This window comes from Saccoglossus kowalevskii, chromosome 19, assembly GCF_978046115.1.
Source record: "Saccoglossus kowalevskii chromosome 19, keSacKowa6.1, whole genome shotgun sequence".
Taxonomy (NCBI): domain Eukaryota; kingdom Metazoa; phylum Hemichordata; class Enteropneusta; family Harrimaniidae; genus Saccoglossus; species Saccoglossus kowalevskii.
The window spans coordinates 12,087,188-12,105,886 of record NC_140659.1 but is presented as its reverse complement, the minus strand read 5'-3'; the positions used below and the strand labels follow the sequence as shown (position 1 = coordinate 12,105,886).

The following is an 18,699-nucleotide window of genomic DNA, read 5'->3' as shown; positions in this document are numbered from 1 at the left end:
CTCTCAAATTTGTTCATTTCATGATGATATCTTCAATTCTCTAATTTTGATGAATATTTTTGTCATTTTTGTAAAAAGTGATATTTTCGACTTCTTGTTAAAAACCACAATCGTTTATGGTGAAAAATTATATTTTTGAATTCTTGTTGAAAACAGCAAGTCCCATAGCATTGATACTATGCATATTGTTCATTTTCTAATGATATCTTCTGTTCTTTAATTGAAATGTGCATTGCTAACAGCGGAGCTATCTCAGCCGAGAGGCTGCTTGTTTGTTTATTTATGACTAATTTTTGCAGTTTTTATTGTATCCTGGTATTCTTAAAAAATTGAATACTGAAAAAAAAACGACATCTGATTTTAATCAAATTGGCCAAATGGCAGCAATTTAATAAGAGGTACAAATTCATCAAAATTAGGCATTCCTGTCATTTTGGAATGGCTGTATGGGTGGGTTTTGTACTCCCATACTTGGGTACATACAATCAGTGCGTCTTTTAACAGGACTGGATTTTGTAGGAGTCCCGAGTCCGCCAAAATAAAGCGAGAGAACTTGTTGACTGCTGGAGAGGTTGGTCTTCAAAAAAAAAATAAAATTGTATGCGACTATCTGTATCTATTTAAATCCAGATTTGTCTAGCAAACCTCCGGGATTATGGTACAACTTTATCTAAGCCCTGGGCAAAATGTCAAACACATTTTGCCATCTTAAGAGGCTAAGCCTTTCTTTGGGCTCTTACTGAAGATTTTGTGTGTTGTATCTCATCATAGTGTGCTCGTACATTTTCTATGGTTCCCAACACATGACCAATTTTAACGAAATGGTTCCTTAACCCTTAATTTTATCATTGCATTTCATGTGACATTAATCTTTGTCCATGAACTTGTGTTTAAAACCATATTTGATTTGGTCATCTTTATGTTATTGTATTTAAACAAAATTATTTTCTAAATCACAGCTATTGCAGTTTTAAGATTTTTTTTTAAGATCACTATATCAATGCATGATTTTCTGTTGCATCATATCGGCTTTAATATAGGACACACTGCATTACAATACACATTATTAGGACCTTGGTGAACATCCCTTTGTTTTGCAGACTGTATGCAAAATGGCCGAATGGTGACCATTATATTATAATAAACCTTGTGATATCTTAGAATGCTACATATATGCTAACAATACCCAGAGAGCTTGGAATTTTGTTTTTCTAATTAGTTCAATGATATTATCATGCATTTACATATTTGATCCCTTTGTTCATGTTGGCTGATGATACATAGATTGAAAAATTTCCTATAAAATTCTATTTTTTACACAAAATATACACAATGCATAAAAAGAGTAGACATTTTATTTTCATGTAGATGGCATATGGAAGTACACTGAGAAATGCCATTATAAATATTAAAATACTTTATATATTTAGCATGTAACATAATTGAAGCAAAAATGACTGTACGAGTGATGGGAAGACCTTTATATCAATGATGCATGGAACCCATGACAAGTCAGCTGTGGGTACACGTCACAGCAAGCAAGCACTATATATGTAGAGCATTACATCACATATTAGCATTACATCACATATGCAGAGCATCACATTATATATGAAGAGCATGACTGGTATATCAAATGAAGCGCGTCACATATTACATTACATATGCAGAGTATTATATCATATATGCAGAGCATTACATCATATATGCAGAGCATTGCATCATATATGCAGAGCATTGCATCATATATGCAGAGCATTGCATCATATATGCAGAGGATTACATCATATATGCAGAGGATTACATCATATATGCAGCGCATTACATCATATATGCAGAGCATTGCATCATATATGCAGAGCATTGCACCATATATGCAGAGCATTGCATCATATATGCAGAGCATTGCATCATATATGCAGAGAATTACATCATATATGCAGAGTATTACATCATATATGCAGAGGATTACATCATATATGCAGAGGATTACATTATATATGCAGAAGCATTACATAATATATGCAGAGTATTACATCATATATACAGAGTATTACATTATTATGCAGAGACTTCTCAGAAATGAATCATATAAGAAGCTAGTATACACACGCTAAATATATATGAATCAATTAGGGTTACTGTACAAACGCTTAAAAAAACACTGTCGTCACAACTGCATGTTTGCATGAGGAAGGCTCACAAGAAACATATTCACATAGTAACAAATGTTTAGAGATCTAGTAAATACAAAAATTGGAGAAAATCAATTTGATACTAGGCTTGGTCATGAATAGTTATAATTGTGAGGTATATTTTACAGCATTATGTTGCATTTCATCTGCATGACATACATCAAAACCCAACCAGGGAACAATATTACAAGAGTAGAAATTGCACATGTGACAATAAAAAAAATATACGGAAATAGAGGATACACATTTTATATTACCAAATTTTCATCATGATTTTTTTCTCAGGGCAGTCACTTTTGGTAAAATAGCAATGAATAATTCTCTTTTGCATCATAAATCATATTATTAGATTAAAGAGGATTTTGTGGTTCCAACCTGAAAATCTTATCTTTTTGATCAGTATAGCTATAAAAGACATGATGGTCACCGTCCACTGTGAATTATCATTTCTCAACAAGGTATATTTTCATGCACTGAATTTAGTACGAAGACTTCATTGGAATACGTTTACATAGTAATGGCCAAGGTAGCATTTCCACTCTCTTCTGGCCAATTAGACACACAGCACAGTCATTGACTGTCAGTTTCTTTTTCTTAAATGAATAATGAATATATTTTGTTCATTGAAACAACACAGGTATGAATGAAAATAAATTGTCATCATAAACACAGCAAAATGTATTGGGTATGGGTATAATGACATTTATGTTTCAGAAATGATTAACTTCTGATTGCTGGCACCACAACATTTGTTTCATCACACATAGGTACATTTGCACAGATGTTTCCTCCCGAGAATAGTAGAATACATCAAGGCTGGACAGACAACATATTATCTTCACTGTGTGTGGATCATGCATGACTTGTAATAGTATAAGGTTATTACGAAGATACCTCAAAGTATGCGCGAAGACAGCACAGCGACAGCATACTGTTTGAGTGCATACTTTGATGTATCTTCGTAATAACCTTATTATTATACATCTTTTCCTACCAAGGATACATCATGGGAATGACGAAATCTAAAAAGTTTAGAACAGAATCAGCGAACTTCTCTGTATGGAGTTTGATCAAACCCTAGTGGCAGCAATGTTTGTTTTTATTATTAGAAGACACTTATGGGCGTAATCATTCCATATTTAGAATTCACATTTCCTAATATGGTAGGATGAAGACATGCTTCTATTAAATATTTTGCCCGTTTTTATGTATTTTTCTTGAATTTCTTTTTGGACCAAATGGACATTATTTGCTGCTGGCTACAAGTCTTGATCAAAGTTATCAAAAAATCGTGTTAAGTTTTAATTTCTGATTGGTGACAAAAGTTGACCTGGTACTCAAAGGGTGAAAAGCATACAGTATTTACTCCAACAGAAGCAAAAAATAAACTTAAAATTGCATTTAATATATGTTGATTCAAAAATGACTTTTATGAATATAGACACACATGTGTATGTATTAGAGTAAATACATTATTGTATTAAGTGAGCCAAAAACTTTGATATTCTGCCAAGGTTAAAAACTTGCAGTATTATCAATGGACTTTCTTTGCATTTGTACCATCAGCACCAAAAAACCAATACTTCAACCATATATATATATATCCCTGTATATATTTCAGCACCCTACACCCTGGAAAAGCAGACGTTCCATTGCTGACCCCTTTTACACACTCTCAGTTCTCCATTCAAGATCCTTATCCTCCATTTTATTTCTAGATAACTTGTAACTCATCCTGTAACCACTCAGGTAGTTGTTGTCCAAGTCTACTCAGTAATTTAAATAACTCTATATTGTGCTGTTTGTAATATTGCTGTAGGAATTTCTGTGACTGTGAATCCATGATAGGATAGTTTCTGCCTTTACTTTTACCGAGACATTTAGTTTTTCCTTCAGGCAATATCTGACAGTAGAACCCTTTCTTGCTGTCGAATCTGTTTAAAATAGAAAAAAAAAAGATGGGAAAATATTAATTTATATTGAGAGGATAACTTTCGTGTTAGCTATGTAGTGAGATACTGTAATTTTAACAGTGTTCAGATGAATTCCTGAGACCTGCTGATAATTGAAAAAACTATAATATTAATTTTAAAACCCAAATGTACGCATCTACGTTCATTTGGTTGAAAATAAAAAAAAGGAAAAGACCCCAGAATTTGAAAATAAATAAATATTAATTTGACAATTTTTTTGACGCATTGATGGAACTTTTTGATAACACCTGCCAACATTTCTCAGTTAAGTCAAAACATATATACATGGCAAAATTTAATCCATTGAAAAAACCTTTCAACAAACAAGCTGTTCTCTGATTGGTCTAACTGTCAGATGTTAGCATTGGGTAGCCAATCAGGCACAATCTTGTAAGTAGCTTATACATTGACTTAAATTTCTTTATTCATTTTTATTGTGCTGACATTAATCACGTGAAATGCAATAACATAAATTTGAATAATTAATAAATGCAGATCCAGGAAATTATTGTACTCTGAATCTCCAATGACAGCAGCAGAATTTCTTTGTCAATGTTGGTGGCAATAAATTCAATCTAGTGAATGTGCGACGCTCAAAATATTCAAAGTGAGATTAGTCCCAATGGAAATTAATGCTACTATAGTATTATTAAATCACAAACTTACTTCAGATGTTGTTCGTAGTTATAAAATGGCTTTATCTTTAGATATCGTTGAACCTTGTTCATCACAGACACTGGATCATTTTTCAATAATTCTCCATCCAAAATTAAAAGCTGAATAGAAACACAACAAAACAAGTCATGACACAGTCCCTATTGTGCAATAGTATACAAAACTGAAATGTATCGGCCATTTTGAATCAAAACTTCAAAAGAAAGTGTGTGTGTAAAATTTGATTGCAATCAGTTGAGGTGTGCCATCTGATTTGTAAAACAAAATGATGGGGATCAAGGTCTTGTGGTGTTTAATTTATGTACAAAGTTTAATCTGTTAATGTACAACAGAGATGCCATTTTGGAATGAAAGAAATATAGCTATAAAATGGCCACCATTCGGCCATCTTGAATTGCATCATGAAACAAATACATGAGTGCATGTTTGGCATGACGTTAGTGTGAAATTTCAACTTGTTTGAGATGCAATTGCAGATATACTTGCAGATGGATGGATGGATGTGGACAAATATTTGAATTCCTAGGGCATTAGCAGTGTTGTGTGTGTTTCATATTATTTAATTCATGCAACAAAACCAAAATGAACTTTGTGGTACCAAAACACACTAGGGGAAACATTTTATGACATATATGCTAATCATTAACTGCACCTTGACAGCAGGAAAATAAATTCATGATTAACTAAACATTTATTTCCCCGCTATCTGCATGCTGTTATCAATGGTTTGTACACGACATATTACCATTCACGGATTATTTTGTGGAAGGATACAAATCTCACAGGAGTGAGAGGGTTGACAATAACGTACCTGATTTGGTGGATAATATGAAAGCCATCTATCCAAATGCTCAGCATACATTCCGGGTCTGAGGCATCTATTCTGAAGATCTCTCACAGCTTTTGGAGCACCCTCCAAGGCAGACACAACTTCAAAGAAACTGTAGTTCAAAGCAGTTGGGTCAGCATGGGCCCTCATGTGCTATCAATGAATGAGATGCATTTCTATTCATTTAGCATTGAAAAAAAATAGAATTTACCATTCCACAAAAAGCCATATCTGCATTCATCCAAAACACAACAGCCCCCAGTTTACATTTTTCCTTATTTGGGGTAAAACCTACATCACCAATATTGACATATTCTAAGTTATTGATCTTATTTGAATATTTTTACTTTGTCTACACCAGACATTGAAACGCTGCAGCATGTAATAGAGAACTGAAACTGTGTCACTGAATGCAAACTTTCAGACAGCTCGAAAATTTTTGTTTCCATTTTGGGCATTTATCGCTCATAAAATTATTACGACAAGCCAAAACAACAATACGGGAATGTATCAATCTATGCTATGATCAGTCGATATGGTCGCCATACTGCCTTCGTACAAACTTTGTGATAACTTCATAATATTTCAGAAACCAGTACAATAAACTTCCTCGTGGTTCAAAACAACTCACCGAGTTTAGCCACATGATAACAAAATTAATAATGATACCTATGATTACGGCAATTCTATTTTTAGTAAGATTCTGAATTGTATGAATGCTATTAATTACATATTAAACATAATGCATAGCATTTGAAACAAACAAGCATTCATAACTTAACTAAGTTATTCTTACCTGATACCATGAATAAGCACGTTTGGAAGGACTGAGGAGAATTGTGACAATCCTGGCACGAGGTAACATCGCGTACGCTCTCTCAGCTACTTGATGGTTATCAAAGTACGTTGCACTCTTCTCAAACACGTAGTGTGTTGAACTGTTATTAGGCAATGGAAAGAACTCCATGTACCTAAAAAGAACAGATTTGTACCGTTCTAACTATTTGGTCAAAATTGTATGACAATATTCAACCTTTTGACCCCCTTTCTTTTCGATAATTTTAGTTCAAATGGACATCATTTCCCCATTGTCTGCATGACTTGATCAAACTTTTTTTTAAATGAAGAAAACAATTCTGTGAAATGAAAAAAATTTACTTTGGGTTACTGCCTAAATTAATGTTTGCTCAGAAGGGAAGACGTCAATTTTGAATATTCAAAGGTGTGTAACTATAGTTCAACAAAATATTGAAAAAAACAGAATCCTAATTCCAGGACATAATGATAATCTATTTAGTTATTTAAAACAAGAGAAGACATCAGTCACCATATACAATGCTTTCATGCGAAACAGAAAATTTGATTTTCCTAGGAGACATGCACAACTTTTCCCATAATGCACTGCATGCAACATAAAATTCATAATTTCCCCATAGTGCATGGTGTGAAACAGAAAATTCACCCTACTTCCATGAAACAGAAAATTTATCCCATCCCATGATGCATTACATGAAACAGTAAATTGGTCCTTTTCCCATGATGCTTTGCATGATACAGTAAATTGGTCCTTTTCCCATGATGCTTTGTATGAAGCAGAGCAAAAAAGTTTCACATGTTCAAATTCAAGTAAAAAAACAAGTATCATGATGCTTGAACGTCTCCAAGGAAACCAGTGTCAAATTAGTACATAACCAGCCATAATTTAGTAGATAACTTATCACACATATTCCCTGATAAACAATCTGAATAAAACATACCAATCTATTCCCCTGTGATAATTTGCTCCGCTGAAAAACTGTACTTCTTCAAATGTTTTGGTGCTTGGAAAATTACTCATTATAGATGGGTGCATACTCAGAAAACTGTATAATGCTGTGGTCCCTGTGAGCAAAACAAGAAATAGAAGACATATCATTAATTCTGTTGTTTTTTTTATACAGAGGAAGAACATATAGAGTCACTATCCACAACCAGCGATTCTCACAAGAAAATAGTGTAAATTGCTGTAATTTCATGAGAGATGAATTTTTGAAAATTGCAGAAATCAGGAAAAACCATGAAATGTTGAAGCAGCGAAGATTATCAAATCAGTTTACTCAAATTCTAGACTTGATTACATGCTGAAGTGTCTCAACTTACCAGTTTTTTGAGGTCCTATAACTAAAAACTTAGGGAGTCTATCACATGACTTATTTTCAGACCATATAGCTAAGTGGCGTTTATCATCACATGGGTTCTAGAAAAGTACAATAGCATTAAAATTGTTCTATGTAATTAACATTTGATACAGTTGTTTATTTGATGATTTGTCATTCAAATACTACAAAGACAAATTCTTATGTGATTTTGATTAGAACAAACAAGTCATTGTCAATGACGCGTCCCTGTTCCGTTCATATTTGAGTGACATATACATTCAAAGCAGATCATGACCGAAATCTCAGACCACTTTCAGTGGTATGATCCGAAATGCGCCTGCATATGTACAACACATTGTACTAAATCTGAACAAAATCCATCCATGCATGACTGAGATCCGGTTCCCGAATTGTGAAAATACGTGATTTTGATGCATTTTCGGCCTTAAAATGGCCATCATTCAGCTATTGTTAAGCGGATCATGAAACAAATGCACATATCTATTTGTAACATGATGTACCATGTGTGTGTGAAGTTTGAACTTGATCAATCCAGACATGTCTCAGACACGGATCCAGAACTGAATTCTTTAAAACAAAATGGCCGCCAGTCGGCCATTTCGAACTTGATCCGGAAAAAAAATGACGTGCATCAAGGTCCTATTATGTTTAATGTGTTTACCAAATTTGAACAAAATCCGTCCATGCATAACTGAGATCCGGGTCCGGAATGGTAAAAATGTGCGATTTTGATGCATTTTCGGCCTTAAAATGGCCGCTATTCGGCTATCGTTAAACGGATCATGAAAAAAATGCATGTGCATATGTCCCATATAATGTGTGATGTATGAGTGAAGTTTGAACTTAATCGGTCCATGCATGTTCGAGATACAGGTGATCACGGACGCATGGACGCACACAGGGCAAACTATAAGTCCTCGTTTTCGGACTATGTCCAAACGGGGACTAACAAACCACAAACTTTTCTCTACTCTTCAATAAATGAAAATATTTTAAGCACTTGTTAAAGGAGCATCACAGAATGTAATCAAGACTCAGCAGCAACTATGGTTCCAGGTGGAAACCGAATAAATGCGTTTATTTGGCTTGCGATTCTGTTCATGTAGTGAACATTCTAATCCTGTGGCAGTCGTCCCACTATGCTGTGTAAGATACGAGTCGCTTGTGATGTTAATTGCATGTAAGAAATATACGCGAAATTGGAATAAGACGACTGTGTTTCTTTACTCATCCCCAGTACCAGCCTGTATTTCTAGTAATATGCATTTGTCTCGTGTTCTGATATGATCAGTAGTAACTTCATTGCCTTCACCCTAGGTTCATGCCCTTATCACCTGATCTACCCTTGTTAACCTTTTCACCACCAGACATTCTGGACTTTTTTCATATATACTTCAGTATTTCTGGAAATGAATCCTAATTTTGAAGCCACCAGACAAAATTTCAGCCAATTGTCAGTTTTTACTCCAAAAATTTTGCTATATTTGTCCTAATCTTCTGCAGGAAAGTGCAGACTATAAACGAGACTATTTCGTGAATCGGTGATGAAAAGAGGGAACTGGTTTTGAAATGGTTAAGACATCCTCTGGATAGCCAAAATGAAGACGATATGTTAATAACAATTACTCATTTAACTAACCTGCCATATTGGGTCCTTCTCTTCTGGATATAGTGAAAAGTATTTGTTTGCTAATTCTAGCGGAGGTATTGAAATAAACTGCAGATTGGTCCAACATTGTACAAACTTAATAACACTTTTAAAAGTATATAAAGCCAGCCTGTCATTACCATAGTTTGAAAGATGAGTCATAAAAATATTTATCTATAAATAAAACAAAAAGTGCTGGTAGTTAAATTATATTATTACATCTAAAAATAATACCATAATAATAAATATACATCCCCAGCAACCACTACAGACTGTTTTCCCATAGCAACAGAGAGAGTGTTCATTTCAGTTACCAATAGAGCAGCCTTAACGCTTAGAATGAATCTAAATCCTAAAACAAATCTGCATACATGGAATGTGAGCAGGGCATTGAGTGATCACCAAAACTGAAATTGAAGTCACTATATACATTGTAATCCAAGTCTCTTGAATTGCAGCAGTACACAACCCAAAAATGTTGTATCTTTGCACAGTACAGTGCAATTTTGAGTTATTTCCATTGTCATATGCTGTGCCATATCTGATTGGACGCAGTATTTATGTATATGCAAATACCCAATCTCTCTGTAGAATTATGCAAGAGTTTGATGAATATGTCACAGGGCTCGAAATTAACATATTTTCTTAAGATCTTGAGTAGCCTACCAATTTCAAAAGCTGATTACGTAGTCCGTCAGTGGTTTTTGTTCTTGAAACCATGCATACCAATCAGCTTAATTTGTGTGGGACAACTTATAATTTTGGTATATTAGTGAAAAGACATGTTTAATTACTTAAAAATTTCTTGTTGGGTTATTAATTTTGGCAAATGGTAGGCCTAGCATAATGAATTGGTTATCACTGTACTTTTGGATAAGGATAATTTTGAGCTCTGCAATTTTAAATCAAGACTGCAATATGGACAATGATGTCACACATGGTAAGAGGCGAAAAAGAGCAAAACAGATTTTATTTTACGTAATAAAACTCCAATGCAGTATCACAACAAATTATATTAAAATTAATATTAGTCAACTTACAGGATTATTGACAACAATCATAAATAATTCGCCGCCATGGATACTAGCATCTAATTTACTTCTTCCGCCGGGATACTTATTCATGAATAATGTGTGAGTAAATAAACCACAGGTCTGCCGCGGTAAAACCTGGAAAATCAATAAATAATGGTGAGAATATTTTCTAGAATATCCTAAAAGTAAATCAATAAAATATAGCAGTATATTTTCCCAGTATTAAAAACAGAGAAAGCAGTTTTCTTACTAGATGGAAATATAATTCCTTGATATTAAAAACAAAGGAATACAAGTTCTCTGACTAAGATGGCAGTATAGTTTCACAATATTAAAAACATCAGGAAAAGCAAGTTCTCTCACTATGGCAGTATACTCTCCCAGAATAAAAAACAAATGAGAAAACAAGATCCCCCACTAGGTGGCAGTATATTCTCCTAGGATAAAAACAATAGAGAGATAGACAAGGACATTTTTATATATCATGTGCACCTGTAACCCAATATACATGATCATGATACAAAGTTTGAATGTTTAGGTATCAGAAATTAACAAATTTGAGGACCAAAATGTCAGACACTCAGCCATATTTGATTAACTGGTAAAAAAAAATTGAAGTGCATATGTAAGTCATCATACATGGTCCTTGTGTTCAGTTTGTATGAGATCAGTCAAAGGAAGCCTGAGAAATGGCCCAACAGACATACACAACACAAAGATGTCTGCTTTGACTGTTGCGTAGAGTACAAAATGAGATGTAACCAAGCCTTAATTGGACAATTTTTAGGTGATTGGAAGTTATTGAAGGAGTCACCGATGGTAATCAGTGCAAGTTGGGCCCAGGCCAAACCTCATACTTGTGATTTCTATTAGAAGAGCGCATTGGATTGTGGGAAAATCAATGTTTATCAACACAAATGTCGCACATGCGCGGCACAATGACCACCACCCTTTAACAACTCAACTTGATTTATGTAATTCTATTTTGACTCAAGCTATAGTACTGTTAGAGGGCAGACTTCAAACAACCTCAAATTTAGTTAATATACTAACCATGATATTTCTATGTATGAAACCTCGTCTCTTGATAGCAGGTCTGAGATGAGGATACTCTTCAGTACTTGTCACCCGTATATTCCACACTTTTCTCCAGGCTTCATACAATTGAGTATGTATTGGATAAACACCGGAATGATGTGGTGCTACTGAGTAGAACTTTTCAACTGGGATGGAGTAGTCCTGGAAAACCAATGATATTCAATGCTCGGTGAGCATGTTATCAATAGAATGCAATATATTGTTAAACGATGACAATGACAACAACGACAATGCCAGACAGAAGTTTTGCATACATCTCATTTTTTCCTGATAACAGCTTTTGCTGACATCAATTTCTGCGATATGATTTAGCGTTTATGGAGATAAAATTTCATGGAATTTATGTGACTTTGATTCAATGTTTTTTTGCAAACAAAATTTTCATTCGATTTTATTTTTCGCTGATTTAATCCTTCAAGAACAAAATATTTAACACGTGCAATGAGAGGTCAAAAGCATTCCCCATTTAGAAACTTTGGATGAAACTTGATTATGCAGATACTTGTATTTCATCGGAGCTGGCCATGATATTGCATTAAATTGCCATTATGATATAAAGATGTCATATACATACCGCTAATTTCAAACACGTCAGAGACAACAGCAACACAAAAAGTTTGTAAATGCTTTTTTTCGACCATACCTTAGCAAATTGTCTGTTCCTGACCATCTCGGTACGCAAGGCTGTTTCGTTGCTATAGAGGTGAGGCTGCATGTGATTCCACATATGAGGAAACCACCAGAACCGATGCGCGTTTACTAAGAGCGCATCATCTCCATCGTCTTCTTGGTCACTGCCTGAATGGAGAAATTTCCCTGAGAATCCAAGATTGAAGTGAAAACCTGGTATTTGGGCTTGCATCTCATCTTGGTGTTGTATTAATGCCTGCAGAAACAAGACAAGCAACAACAAAAATAGCAATTCAAATAGGATTCAAGTTCATAAAATCGATACTGAATTATTTATGCTAATTTATGCTAATACTAAATTAGTTATGCCAATTTATGCTAATACTGAATTATTTATGCTAATTTATGCTAATTATTCAAGTACGGTATTCTTGTTTGATTCTTGTCAAAATTGTTCCGAAAAATTCTAATTCTGTAATTATAAGAGTTTCATCAGTCTGGCTCTAAAATTGAAGAAAGCCAAGCATGGAATTGTGCATATTGTGTGAATTTTTTTTAAAAAAAAAAACATACCTCAACATCGCTAACTTTCATTCTTATTCCTGTGGCTCCGACAAATATATCATCAATATCAATCTGTATGTATCTTTCCAGACCCAGACTCAGTCTCCCGTGTGATAGGTAAGATAAACTGTCCAGAAATAACAAATTGTGAAGCCAAAACTTTAATCCATTGCCAAAGAAAATTCTCCTGATACCATCAAGGTATCCACGATCTAATAGAACGGTAGTATGCAGCAACTGTGGATAGCCGAGATTTACATACTCCATGGTACTGGTTCTTGCATATGCTATGGCTTCGTAAGTACTGTGGTTGGTCTGGAAAACCGTCCAATCAAAACCAGGTAAATAACCATAGAGCGTTTCACCTGGCCGTGTGATATACAGAACATCAGAGTTTGGATTCAACTCATAGTCACGTAAACCAAGATTGGAGTGCATAAAAAGCGGGAAGTTACCGACTTGTTCGCTGAATAAAGTTTCGTCCTTAGTAGTGGTAAACAGCAAGACGCCAACACTGTATTCCAAGCAGTACTTGTCCAATAATTCCCTGTTCCATTGGTCCAGGTTGATATAGACATCCAGATTTTCAAAAATGATAATTGAAAATAATCCGTGACCACTGCTCGACAAACTTGGCAAGTTTTTACTGTTTGCAATCTCAGTGTGATACCTAAATTTCTGAGCCACTAGCAGTGACAAAATCTGTTGTCCAGGCTTTGACAACGAGCTCTCTATGAATATTAATGCTTTTGCTTTAACGTTAAAAGAACCAGTGAGTTTATGCTTGTCTTGACTGGCAAATGAAGCATGTGGAAGCAGTTTACACTGGATGTCTGTCTGTAACTCTACATTGCGTTCTTGTGGGAAACTAGTGTTTGATACGTAATAAACCAATATCCATAATGTTACAAGGCTCACACACAAAAGTAATAGAATACTTTTTTTGATGGTTGGTTGGCTGATACAACGTAGCCGTATATAGCTTACAATCCGATTAAAGCGTCTTAAAAACATTGCACTTTTTATAGTAACCTGATACTAAAGACAAGTAGTTTTATTATGTACATTCATATCAAGAAATATTGTATGAATATTTCAATTATATTTCTGATAACATTATAAGGTTGTATAGCATTGGTGCTGTGTGCTAGAGGTAGTCATGTACTATACTAGTTAGCATTGGTATTCAGAAATGATAGTTGTTAATAATGATACTTAGTAATGGTAGTTGTCAGTAATAATATTTTGTAATGGTAATTGTCAGTAATGGTACTTAGTAATGGTAACTGTCATTAATGATAATTAGTAATGATGTTGTCAGTAATGATGTTGTCAGTAATGATATTGTCAGTAATGATATTGTCAGTAATGATGTCAGTAATGATATTGTCAGTAATGATATTTCAAAGTGATACTGTCCAGTAATGTAACAGTACTAGTGAGTATACAGTAACAATACTGTGTAGTAATGAATACTTATTAATAGCACCATATGGGAATGGTAATGTATTCAGTAATTAATAATTCTATTTTGTTGTAATAAGTAATGGTACTGTAATGAATAATTAGTAACGTTACTAAAGTTAATGATTATAATTATCAATTACAAAATTAATCTTAATATCAAATAGTAATATTACACAGTAATATAATGGCTAATTACATAGTAATAAGTTTTCAGTAATTGATAAATTTACTGTTGGTGTTCCATGAGTGAATCTGTAATGAGGAAAAGAAATATTGACAAGTTGTATCAGTAGTATTTGTAATTTGTAACAGCAGTATTGGTTGTTGGTATCAGTAGTATTGGTACTATGTAACTGGAGTATTGGTACTTTGTAACATCAGTATTGGTACTTTGTAACATCTGTATTGGTACTTTGTAATGTCAGTATTGGTATTTCAGCAAGTATTTGTAACAATCAGCAATAAATAGGTTGTTGTCATGGTCTCCACACCACAGCCAAGTGAGGTTGAATATTTCTGAAAAACAAAAACATAATTATAAATTGATTCTGTGATACAGATGACATTCTGAAAGTCCAGTTCATTTTCCAATAAAACTTACAAATACATTTCTGAATGTCAGTCTGTTTTCATATACTGTTACACGCACTCCCTTACATACTGACGAACCACAGGGAACCCAGGAACTATGATCAACTGTACGCACTCCCTATGAGCGGTGGGTAGGGGTGGGGGTGGCGGTATTATAATGAATTAATTTCTTTTGACACTGAAAACAAACTATGAACATTAACCAATTACCGGTACTCATTTTTGTATGCATGAATACTGCAGAGTTCTCTTGTGGTAAATGCCCAAACCACATGGCCAATTTGCATATTAATTAATTTTTCTGAAACCATATCTAATTTACACATCTACTTTTGTAATAATACTAATTTGCATACATATTTTGTAATAAGAGAAATATAGTTAATGTAAACCAATTAAATATTATTTTTGAAATTTCTTTGAGATTTCAGGATTTTATGGTATCTGTGGAAGCAAAATTTCACGAAAGTCACTACAAAATTTCACAATTTTCACTAATTTAAAAAATTAACAAATAATTTGTTTCTGGAAATAAATGCAGTTACAATAACACATTAATACCCTGTATTGTTTCTTGAAGTTCAAGCATGGTATATTTCAATGGCATGGTAAAAAATGTTGTACTCTTCCCTTCGAGTGCCAATTTTTTTTCCCGCTTAAATTTATGTAAATTTGTTCACATTTTCTGTAAATTTTATTGAATTCAAACGAAATTTTGTACCAAACGGATGAAAATGTGACATTGGAAATTTTTGCAACATTGCACATAGAAAGGAGCAGACTATAAATGGAACTACTTTGTGGACAGTGCCTAAAGTTGACTTGTATTACTGATTGTTGATGCAATTCATTAATCTAAAACAACAGGTTCATCAAAGTGACACTTATGATAAAAGACAAACCCTAGGACAATAACTTTGGCTATATTGTTAAATAAGTCACCTTTTTATTAGATACTACTGTGAATGCTAAAGAAGCGTAACTAAAAAATGGTTAGTGAGTTAGAGTGCGCCATAGATAAATTAACAAACTTTAACAAATTTGTACTCTCAGCACAACAAAGGTATTTCCTTTCTCTTAATAAATATATCTTAAAAATTCAAACTGAAATGAGAAGTTTCTATTGACCTATTGAATAATATTGAAACGTTTTCAAATGGCGTCGCTGCACACTCTGTTCGTTGATTGGCTGGTTGGATTCAACTGCCACTATAATTTATAAATATTTATAAAGATCATGGGAATGCCTTTGTTGAGCTGAGAGTATTCAATTGAATACTCTTCTAAATGCATATTAATAACATGATAATTTCTGATGGTGGGTGTTGATCTGAAAATAAAATTGACAGTAACACGCCGACATTGTCACGGAATAACTAGACTGCTATTCTTAATTTGATACATACAATGTATATAGTAAATATTTTCGCTGCCATCAATTTCTGCGCTTTAGAATAACTCCAAAGTCAACTGTCTTTACCATTCACAAAATAAGACATGTTCATGTGACCTTATGGCTGCCTTCTTCAAGAGAAATAATCAATTTCCATTTATTTAATACCAGCTCAATTTACAACAGCCTTTTTTGGTTTTACATTCTATAAAACGAAAGGTTCACACAAAATAGGCCCCCGATATTGTTAAACGATGTCGTTTTTACGAGTTGACCAAGATGTGCTGAATTACGTACAGTGACATGAAAGATATGCCAATAGAAATCAACTGTCCAGTTTCGTGTCGGGGATTTGTTTGGCGAAATTTTCTTATTATTATAATCTTACTATTTTAAAGTTGATATTGAATAGTCACCAACAGGACTGCAATGATTTTTTTCGCCCATTTTTTCTAACATTACATAATATATAAAACACTTTAATCAACTAGCCATTTAATCAGAAAATAGTTTCCAGGAAAATGTTTACGCTCTTAATTGAAGTAGTCTGTGTATGTGCTTATTTTGGTTTGCCGAAAAGTGGACGTTGGACGTATTACAATATGGGAAATTCTGCCGCTGTAGCAGTCAGTAGGACTAACTCCTTGTGTGATAACATTCCAAGCGTTTTGATCATGGAACCCCCGACCTCAGCACTGTTTCCTATGTTTACATTCAGTATCACTCGGGCACTTGTGATTTGCCTACAGATCTAATGCATGACGTTACGACTGCCTTACAATAAATAACTAGCCTGTCACAGCCATATGTTGTCTGGATGTACCGTTACACACGTACTGCTCTGAGCACTGCGTAGTAGACAGCATTCCGATGTACAATAGCCAATACAAAAGTAGCAAAGATCCGATATTAGTTAGCTATCTCAAGTCAGACGTCGACGTGGTCAATCTCAAAATCTAAATCATTACTGTCTTTGGTTAAGAAAAGACACAAATTCACCATGAAACACTCAATATATGTCAGGTTTTAAGTCACCGAAGACCTTACCTTAACGCGTGCCTCGTTATAATGAACTATCAGTAGTCATAGGACAGGAAGTTATTATTAAATAAATGAGATTTCCAAATAGTGAAACGTTCTTCACATCCGCCATAACAATATGCACTTTGACCCTTGCACGTCATCAAATGTCGCGACCCCTCAGATACAGAGCATTATGTGAGGGCGCTGTAAATTTGAAAGATACCTCGCCAAATTCACATTTTGTTTCTTTTCAGAGTTGGGCCTTTTGCACGAAAGCTTATTGGAGCTTTTGTGAAAGTTAAAAAAATATTACGATGTAGTGAAGTTCGTTTTTCTAGAAAATAAAATATCTTGTTATTACGATGTAGCAGAGTTAATTTGTCATAAATATCAAAATCATAATCATTATTTTTTGTCAATTATTTTGCCATTAATTTGATTTGATGAGACAAACAAATGCAATTATTTTAGGATTTCGCGTTGTATGAAATCAAAAATCAATCAAACACCTTCCATGCAATGGTGTGATAGAGCACCGTCCCATGTACATATACTCACTACTGGTTTACTTCACAAAGGATCGTATTACCTGTGATTGTGGATAACAACGTGTTTGAAGCTTTTGACGTTTCCGATACTATGAACAAAAGGTATAAGCAAGTTCCAATAGCCGAACATTTCAAAGTAATCCCGCGGTTCGGTTGTGATTTAGTTTTATCATCTTTTAAAAGGTGTCAAGTCACTGAATCAGACGCGGGATTCTCTGTTTGAACGTGACGATCGAAAATGGACTGTATGAATTACGAAGAGAATTACTAGTAATTAGAGTATCAAAAGATTTGCCTAAATAACCAAATAATCCATTCTTTAAACATAATTATTTCACTATCAAAAAATATAAACGCTCAATAAAAGGGAAAAAAAAAGAACAGAATTCAAGGAATCCCCCAGGGGTCCGTGGTTCAAGTTAATGGCGGTCAATTTCTGACATATTTTGGAATCTAACATTTTAGTTTTGTTGCGTAATTTTAATTGATGAATTGGCGGCAAGTAATCTCAATTTAAAGTTTAGCTGTATTTCTCGAAGTCATGCCTGTGGTGGCAACATCGACCTTTCAAAAAATAGGATTTTGAAATGAGCAACGAACATCAACATTTTATTTTATAGACATTGTTGTTTGCGCTTGTCTTTGATCTGTTATCATTTGTTGCTGGGCTCGCCGTCGACTGAAAATGTACAAATAACCGAAAAGGCTGCAGGTTTTGACTGACTCCCGTCGCAAGTGTCATGGCACACCAAGCCAGTGAGAACATATCAAAGGTAGTTACCAGATTGGCGTTTAGATTAAGATAACACAATTCTAAATCGCACGGAAACTGACTGGTGGCGCTATAACTAGAAATTACTATCATCACATTA

General features: G+C 34.1%; 1 protein-coding gene across 1 annotated transcript; it reads right to left on the bottom strand.

The window, feature by feature from the left end:
- Positions 1-1,195: 1,195 nt before the first annotated feature.
- Positions 1,196-17,447, bottom strand: LOC100377095 (bifunctional heparan sulfate N-deacetylase/N-sulfotransferase-like). Its single transcript, XM_002739783.4, has 12 exons — positions 17,304-17,447; positions 12,815-14,788; positions 12,255-12,497; positions 11,567-11,752; positions 10,520-10,648; positions 9,471-9,653; positions 7,812-7,908; positions 7,430-7,553; positions 6,469-6,643; positions 5,655-5,825; positions 4,835-4,944; positions 1,196-4,129 (listed from the first exon to the last, which is right to left on the bottom strand). Exons 2-12 carry the CDS (start codon positions 13,817-13,819, stop codon positions 3,910-3,912), a joined length of 2,643 nt encoding a protein of 880 aa, XP_002739829.1. The 5' UTR covers positions 13,820-14,788; positions 17,304-17,447; the 3' UTR covers positions 1,196-3,909.
- Between the last annotated feature and the right edge of the window lie 1,252 nt (positions 17,448-18,699).